The sequence below is a fragment of the Coffea eugenioides genome, chromosome 1 (genome assembly GCF_003713205.1).
Source record: "Coffea eugenioides isolate CCC68of chromosome 1, Ceug_1.0, whole genome shotgun sequence".
NCBI lineage: Eukaryota > Viridiplantae > Streptophyta > Magnoliopsida > Gentianales > Rubiaceae > Coffea > Coffea eugenioides.
Genome location: NC_040035.1, coordinates 36,694,787 through 36,704,151, shown reverse-complemented (window position 1 = coordinate 36,704,151; position 9,365 = coordinate 36,694,787). Strand labels below are relative to the sequence as shown.

At 37.1% G+C, this 9,365-nt stretch overlaps 1 protein-coding gene across 1 annotated transcript; it reads right to left on the bottom strand.

Annotated features, from left to right (window-relative positions):
* Positions 1–7,060: 7,060 nt before the first annotated feature.
* Positions 7,061–9,008, bottom strand: LOC113771453 (ankyrin repeat-containing protein BDA1-like). Its single transcript, XM_027316034.1, has 2 exons — positions 8,433–9,008; positions 7,061–7,843 (listed from the first exon to the last, which is right to left on the bottom strand). The coding sequence occupies exons 1-2, from the start codon at positions 9,006–9,008 to the stop codon at positions 7,061–7,063; spliced, it is 1,359 nt and encodes a 452-aa protein (XP_027171835.1).
* Positions 9,009–9,365: the final 357 nt, after the last annotated feature.

The window sequence follows — 9,365 nt, the reverse complement described above, 5'->3', positions numbered from 1 at the left end:
GCTCAGCCAACACGATGACACTAAAATCACCTTCAGGCATGGATTGCAGCGATGGACAGTCTCAGTCAGAAATAACTGCTTTGAAGAAGGATGGGTAGAATATTGTCATGAAAACATGATCACAGAACATCATATGCTATTACTTCGGCATGCTGGAGATTTAATTTTTGATGCGATTCATTTCTGTGAACTAAAAAAGCAAGTCTACCTCCGATCGACAGTTTCCCTACCCAATCTTTTGCATCAGCAAAGCAGTATAGGTTCACACGTTATTTTTGCCATTCTAATTTAAAAGTATTATTATACCAGTTACTGCATCTTACAACATCATTCTTTCATCTTGACAGATCCTGCATTTTTATCACTTCGCCAACAAATTGTTTCCTCATCGCTAAGTCTGGATTTCTCTCAAGATTTGTCAAATTCAATATGTTTTTATCAAACATTTGATTCAGCATATCCCAGTTCCTTGGTAATCATCTGTTCTACCCACCATTTCTAGAAAGGTTTCATCCGGTACAATAATTTACCCTCCTTCACAAACTAACCTACATTCTCTTATTTGTAGAAACTCCCTCGGTTCGTTGATCACTTTTTAAATGGTGAGAGAACTCCAAATATAGTTCTAAAAACTGGCCGCAACATCACTGAAGTTGGAATCAAGCGCAACCACCTCAAACGAAATTGGAGAAAGTTTGTTCTGGACCATCATCTCCAACATAATGACACACTTGTCTTCATTCCAGAGTCACAGACAAGCTTTGCTGTTTTAATCTTTAATAGTGATGGAATTGAGAAAATTTTCCCTTGGTACAATACCTTCCTGCTGTATTTTTATGGTGCCCGAATATCCACTTACATATGTACTACTCCATTAAATGTATAATCAGCTTATTCGTAGCATGCTTCTCGACAACGAAACTGCTGTTGCTTATTTTGACTACCATACATATCCAACAATTTATTCTGCCAAGGAATATATTCCCTTACTGCAAAAGCTTATTAGATTCCTGACAATGCAAAGCCTTATCTCAACCAAACATCACGGATGACCCAACACTGATCAGCCAAGCTTTTCTTTTCTGCCTGAAATATTCCTTCACTGTACATTACATTTGCATTACTTATTTCTATGTTTCAGTACAACTTCATCAATTTAAACGAGCTCCCTTCTTTTAATTAATTTAAATTATGGTTTTTACTAATACACTATGACAAATATTACAAATTCTCCACTTGATATATACAATTATGGCCCCTGCTTAGTGTTCCTTTTCATATAGTTTAGCATTGGCATCCACAACCATCTCACGTTGCACCAAATTATTTTAGATCAAAAGTTCAAAGCTAGTGGCACACAATATCCCACCTCCCTGCATTATTACTCGCATTTTTATTACCTACCACGCTACAAATCATTTACCCTTTCTCTGCTTGAAAGTAAACTTAGTCTCTTCTCCAAATAGCCACAACGCTCAATCATCTCTTCAAATTACATCCTGTTACAAAATACCCCAAAAATGAAAACTGGTAGCATTCCTTTGTCTGCTGTTCACCCATCCTTGAAAGACTGGGGAGTTATTGTCCAGGCAATTGAAGCAACTCATATGAAGTATTGCTCAATCCTTCACCAACATTATCAAACATTTGTGCTTGCTGACGCAGAGGTGATATATATATAAGTCTTCCTTTTTCCTTCCAATCATAAAATTAAATTCTACTGCAGTTTAATACTTCCTAATCACAGGGTACTACAGTTGAAATGCATGTTCCTCAAAACATTCTCGATCAAAAACCACAATTCCTTGTACCGTTTAAAAAATACTACATCTCTAAAGCTTTTATTTCTCTGCCAAACACTCCTACTGCCATCAGCGAATATCCATTTCATTTCCTTGCTACTGAAGATACTTTAGTTGAAGAAATTCAAGAGCCTGGTCAGCCTTCTCTTCCTCTTCATTTCCAGCTACGTTCTTTCTATGCTTTAGCCGCAATTGCTGACACTAATGAGCTTATAAGTAAGTTAACGCTCATACCATGCAATATCTTTTCCAGCTAGCAAGAAACCCCTAGCATACTGATTTTTTTAAAAAAACTTCCTTAGATGTCATGGCAATTGTGCTACATGCTTTACCTGTCAAAAGTATCACTTCTCAGGGGAAAACGTCGATTGCTCGAGACTATGTCATTGCCGATCAAGAGTAATAATCTTACCTACTAATTCATTTAGTTCTTCCGTACACCATATATCCAAATAAACGCTTCGGACAAATATTTATTCTTCCTGTTTTGCTAGCATGAGACCATTCATCCTAACTTTGAAGAATGACTTCGAAGAAATCAACGGTCCTGCAATTGCAGCTGCTCAGAACCATTTTCCTATCATCATTGCCATAAGAATCAAAGTCACAACACAGAACTGTAACCAAATAGCTACTATTTATTATTTAAAAAACAGCTACGCATTTATTAGCTGAAAATCTTCTTTACTCTTCTTATACTTGATGTTTTCTTCCTTTTCCCCCCTTAAATCCCAGATCTTAGTCTTTCAACTCAAGATACGACCACTATTTTGATAGCTCCAATCGTGCAACAAGCAACCGATCTGCATCACTGGTCAGACAACTCACTGCACGCTCTCCATTCCATCATTCCAGTTATTCTCTTCCAGCTTAACTTTTCCTTTCTTATTTTAGGTATCGTCACAACACGCCTCAGCTAGCACAGATGGTCCATGAGCACAGTTATGCTAATCCGCACATCCTTTTTCCTCCCCCTCATTACAGTCAAATCCATGACATAGCCGCTCTGCTTCACTTCGTAAAATTCTTATACTACTGACCAATTTCACATCTAAACTTCTTTATTATATTTCCTGTTACCATTTCCCACTTTCTTCTTCTATTACTTTTATTTTATAGAAGCCAAAGACCGCATGGATTAAAGGTGTCGTCGAACTTGATTGTAAACCTCAAGATTTAACCTATATAGCTTGTCCCAATTGTTATCATCCAGACAGTTGTATAGATGAGCGAAAAATTATCTGCAAATACTGTCAAGCTAATGTTGATCTCCAACCCAGGTGCATATACTTATAAATAAGGTACATTGTTTTTATTAATCAATCTAAACTTCCACTGTCAAATCATCCACTTATTAATTCCAGGGCTTGTATTTCAATTTGGATCACGGATTCAACTGGCACTCTATGTCTTACTGCTATGGCCTCTGAAGCCGAAAAGCTAGCTCAATTCTCAACTGCTGAGCTATACTATTTGCAAACAGAAGTAATTATCAATTTTCTTTTATACCCTACTTGTTTAACTCTCTTTTTCCCAACAACTTAGGTTCCTTTCTTACTTTTTTCGCACCAGAACATAAATATGGCTCAACATCTTCAAGCAATTCTCCACGGAAAAATCCTTACATGCTACGTCAAGCCATCTACTTCAAAGTTCAGAATGCTACGGCGCTCAGCTTATGAAATAATCACTTCCTACACTTTAGATGAAGTTCACAACATTGACAACCTCAACATCAATAATCTCAACATTAATGACTGAAGACCTGCTTCTTTTGTTTGTTAAATCATGCCTTTTCCAATCAACAAACTACGCTCATTACTTGTGATGTTTTTTAACTTATATGTTAACTATACTGTTTCTTGCCATTTCACATTTTGTCTATTTCTACATTCCAATTCCTTATTACTTTACTTAGCAGCACTGGGCATGCCAATATCTGAAGGCCACACCGCGCTTACGCGCGGTGTACACCTCCTAGTACAATGTAAAGGGTAATGGAATGTCTCGTTGCTGGTTCCGTTGCTTTCTTGTGTGCCTTTGTTCCATTGTTGTTCTCATTTAAAAAAATCTAGCCAAGTGTCAAATAAGTAACAAGCCACTTGTCAAAAAGAGAGCTGCTACAGAGACCACCACTCTCTTTTTATTATACTTGAGGGATTTGTTTGGGCAAAATACACTTTACCCCATGTGATTTAACGATTTTCCACATAATCCCCCTATGATTTCAAAAGCTAGACATAGGCCCCCTCATGATTTGAATTAAAGTGTCAAAATGATGAAATTTGTATTCTATAATAGAGTCCGCTAAAATTTCAAAAGTACCTCTATGTAAAGTTAAAAATTATTTATTAATCACAGGGGATTATGTATATATTTTGAAAATTATAAGTGAATTATATGGTAAAACACTAAACCATAAGGGAGTTACATGGTAAAACATAAAATCATATGGAGTTAGAGTGTCATATAAATTATATTTATATATTTTGGTCACTTCAATCACTTTAGTTTTTAAACAAGGGTAATTTCAATTATAAAGGGGTTATATATAACTTTTGAAACTATATGAAAGTTATGTGAAAAATCGCTAAATCACATGAGGATAAAGTGTATTTTGGGCTATTTATTTAGTTATAAGCCCAAGAGGATTAATAAAGCATTGAGAAGGATATGTACCTACGGAATGGCCACAGATGAGAATCGAGTTTATCTTCTGTTACTGGTGGATCAACTTAGTGATCGTTTAGAGCTTGCTGTCGATTCTGTGGAAGGTCAGTCCACGGCAGTTCAGCATTCTGATGAGTGGACGATTGCTTCTGATTCCGAAGTGGATATTTTCGTCAAGTATTCTATCTGAAATGAGGAAACTTTCTCAAAAAAATTAGGTTTTGACTCTTGATCATGTTGATCCTTTGTTGCTGGCTGACGCTCAGGCCCACTCGGCTGTTATGGAATGATTGCAATAACTTTATTCAATAATTATTTTGATTCATGTCTCGAATAGTGTAACCTTTATCACTATTGTTGTTATAATTAATGTAAAGATATAATAATTATTGATATTTTTAATATTAATGTAAGAGTATTTTAGAAAAACGGTAGGCTAAATTTATTCTTCCAATAAAATCAACTAATTTTTCTTAAATTGCATAAAAAAAATCAAAACTATTAAAGTGAAACCAATGGAGTATAGAGTAGGAGGTGATTGATTCTCCCGTTAATTGCTTCAATTAGCAAAGTAACAACTTGACCGAGCGGGGCTTCAGAAAATTTCAAAAGTTCCCATAATAAATTGCAAGTGGGGCCAAAGTAGAATAAATTAGATCTTTGAAGGGAAAGGAGCTAAAGTAGTCAAAAAATTGACTTGCTTTCTCAAGCTATGATGGTCGATTAGAAGAATAAAAGTGCTCAATATAAACCACAAAGAAAAAGGTGTTTTTCCGGATAAATATGGTGCTAGAAGCATCAAGCCTCCTCGAATTTCGAAAGTGGAATGAAGGGGCTAAAATCTTGTAGTACTCTGTGACTATAGCCATTGAGGAATCAGCAAAATGCCAAACAAACTACAATTCGGAGCTCGATCTTGGCTCGTGAGTTCAAACAAATAATTTGAACTTGACTCGAACCCAGCAACTCGAGTTCGATCAAAATTGAAGTGGAGTTAAACTGAGTTAAACTATTGATTGAGTTATTCGCGACGTCGATGCGGGTAGCTTGAATCTTCTGCACCCGTACTCCTGATTGAGCAGGCTCTCGGCCAATCTTTGCTCCATTCCATTATAACTTGGCAGGAGACATAATTCAGCAAACTCTCAGCAGTAAAGTACATATATTGCAAGAAACAGTGCCTCCATTACACTTTCACTACCGGATCACCCTAGCTAAGAACTTGATTGGAAGGTTCAACGAAATTGTCGGATGGCCCAGTATGGCAGAATTCAAAAGGAAAAGGCTAACAATGTGCTTTTCTTTTGAATCCAACACTTCTAATACCACTATTAGATTAAATCCACCGCAAGTAGAGTCAAAATCAATAATTACAATTACAAATACAAATGGTGACTAATTAAAGAATACTGGATACTTCACGAAACAACTTTACTGGAACACTCAAGATCAAAATTAGGCCATATATATGTTCCCTTGCAAATCTGACAGGGTTCAGCACCCACATTTTCTCACACTTTTGCTGTAAAAGTAGACACTTTGCAATTGCTCCATTGCAATAAATGAGATTAATCAAAATCACTCTAATGGCAATGTTGCATTATTCAATTAATAACACTTTCTCCCCTGAAGTTGGGCCTCAATAACACTTTAACACTAATACTTTGTACATCGACACTTATAGCCTGCCATAAACTTTTTAACGGGTCAAAATAATCTCATATTCTGCATGACGAAATTTTGTGTAACATATATAACACAATTTCAAACTTAGCAAATTGTTTTTTTTTCCTTCAAACATTGACTAAAGCCTACTCGAACACAATGTAGAAATGCACGTTTTGTGTAATATTGCTTCAAGGTAGGAGAAACTCAATTTCAGCAATCACAATAATTAGAAAAGATACATAGATGTCAACGCAGCTCGAAGTGATAATCAGAATTGTCATTGCAGTGCTTATTTCAGAAGAAAGAAAATTATTCGACAAGGTGAAAATGTGGTAACAAAAGCACCAGTTCATACCTCATCAACTTCATGACAAGAATATTCAAGGGATGTTTCAACTACAAGGTTAGTGAGAATTTTGATATACCAATTCATTGATCATTTAGAGGAAGAAAGTGGCCTGCATTTTATATCACCAATAATAAGATTTTTTTTATAAGACCTGCGTTTTTTTGTAAGACATAACGAATAAAAACGAAAGGAGCATAAAGACAGATACAAACCGACGAATTACATAATCGCTAAAACATGCTTTCTTATTAACATCACAACCAGCAACAGAGGAAGTCGAAATATCACTATCACAACCATTAAGGATATTGCACAAGACTGTTCATAGTCAGAGTAGAGTTGTCATCCCTTGCAAGTTTGAGACTCTTCGCACTCCAGGGCGGTCGCCCACTTGGGCAGCCTGCGCATTTTGTCGGCGGAAACCCTGTCGTGGAAGATTGATTGGAAGAGGCTGCAACTTTGACTTTAAAACTGATAGTAACAATATTAAGATCCTGAAAGCTATCGGGAAGTGAGACAATTCCCAGCATGGACAGGGATCTTGCCAGTAGAAGTTCAGAATGCAGAATGTTCAAAGTCGTAGATGTTCTCTAGTAACATAATCATTACCAATATGGGCTCTATTTTTACGCCGTAGAGCACCCAGGTTATTTGCAATGCGTAAAAGACGGCAGTAGGGCACAACCATGGCTATACAGAGAACAATACCAGCAATTGATTCTGGTGATTTCGGTGATATAATCCCCAATGACATTCCGCCGATGGATGAAAAAATAAGGCAGACCAGCCGCACGTAAAATACCCCGCGAAGCAGCGTGGAGATAGCTGCAAGAGAGGTAACGAAACCTATTGTGTTGAGGAAATAAAGAAACGGGAACCCTTTCGACTCCATTTGTACTTCTCCTGCGGCGTCGCTGGTGTATATAGTTGTCTTCTTGCTGGCAAAATTTGAACTAGAAGAAATATTGCAAGAATTGTTGCTAAACAAAATGGTGTCACCTCCTGATGAAACTCCACCTGGAGGGCTTAGGATAGTTTGATAGCTAGCTGCAAAAAAAACTAAAGCAACCATAAGGATGGCATTTCGCATCTCACTTGACAAGCCATCAAAACAACCATCAGGATCTGCACTTAGCTCGAGAAATGTATTGGTGAATCTTGCCTTTGAACTCCGAATATGGGCAAAAGTATGAAGTGGACGTAGAGATGAAGATGTTTTCGCACCTGCATTACTTAAAATTTTGCCAATCTTCTCATCACCTGTGTTTGGCAGTCCCATGAAAGTATCAAGACATGTGAAACCTTCTAAATTCTTCTCATTTATTCTCACTTTTTTGATTAGCAACCTGATAACCTGAAGAAGTGACCAAGATGTCGATAAAATTAGCTACTTAAATGCTTATTGTACAAACTGCATATAGGCAGTTTTTAGATATCGTGCTTATAACCTTCTTGCCCAAAAAAAAAAAATTACAGCAAAACTCCCAATGTATATGAAGAGTTGCTATTTGATCACATCAATTGCAACATAATTTTGTGAAGTTGCTATTTGATCATATTAATTGTAACATTATTTGGTGAAGCGAATTGTCACCGACAAAATTTCAAGCTACAAAACGATGAACGTTCAAGTGTATAGCAAAATTATGAAGAAACATACTAAACCGCTAAGAGTTGGAGACCTACAAGAGGACCAAACTTAATTAAAATGGTGCTCAATAGAACCTATGCTGGATGTTTGGTCGAATTTCAAATGGGCCAAATTTGAGGAATTACACCAAAATATGAGTAATTATTATTTAAACGAATGAACTTTTTTTTGGGTAAGTTAAGCTAATGAACTTTGCTTCTAAAATATGCACAAAAGTCAAAAAGACTTGCATAGTTATCATATTTAATTAATAAGTGTAAAAGAAAAAAAAATTAGGAAAAAGATTTCTTGCCTCAAAGTTGTTTGTAGAGGCTGCAATATGCAAGGCAGTATCTCCATTCTCATCTGTCCAGTTCAAGATGCGTTCCTTATTATTTCTCTTGACCCAACTCAAGAGCACCTGTAAAGCTCTGACATTCATATTTCTCACAGCAATATGAACAGCCGTTTCTCCACGAATAGTCAAATCTTGAGTGGACTCCGGGCAAGCCTCTAGAAATTCAGCCAAAAGCTCAGCGTCGCCCACTTCAGCTACATAGTGCAATGGCGTGAACCTCTCTCTTCCTTTGACGCGAATGAACTGAGGATCGTGCTTAATGAGCCGTTTAACTGTTTGGGTTTTTCCATGTCTCAGTGCCAAGTCCAGTGGACTATACCCGTCCGGGTTGAGCTTCGTGCTGAAAGAGGGCTTTAAGCTTAGGACTTCAATGGCAAAGTGGGTGGAGCCAGCAGCTGCTGCTATGTGTGCAGGCGTATGCACAAATGATGGCTCATCATATTTATCCAGAAGGGTTGGATCCTGCGGGAGTAAATCATATAAGGCGTTTATGTCTCCTGATTGAGCGGCCTCAGCCAGTGTCTGCTCCATAACTTGCTTTGAGACTTAATTCGGCAATTTTTCACCACATATTTATAAGCCACGGATAATACTTCTATATTGCACAACTTCATCGCCCTAGCTAAGAAACTTGCTTGGAAGGTTCACTGACATTCCTTGGCATTTTACACAATCCCAATCCAATGTTTCCTTTTTCCAAGTCTTACCTAATCCAATATTATATTGTGACAGGTCGTCAGCCTGTGACATAATAATAATAAATATAGAACCTAGCTACCACTAAAAGCAGTCAATAATTAATCCTAGGTACTGGAGCAGGGACTCTAGGTGTGCAATGGGTTACTTGATTCACCCTGTTCCCGAAGAGTTTGCTTAACCCGATATACC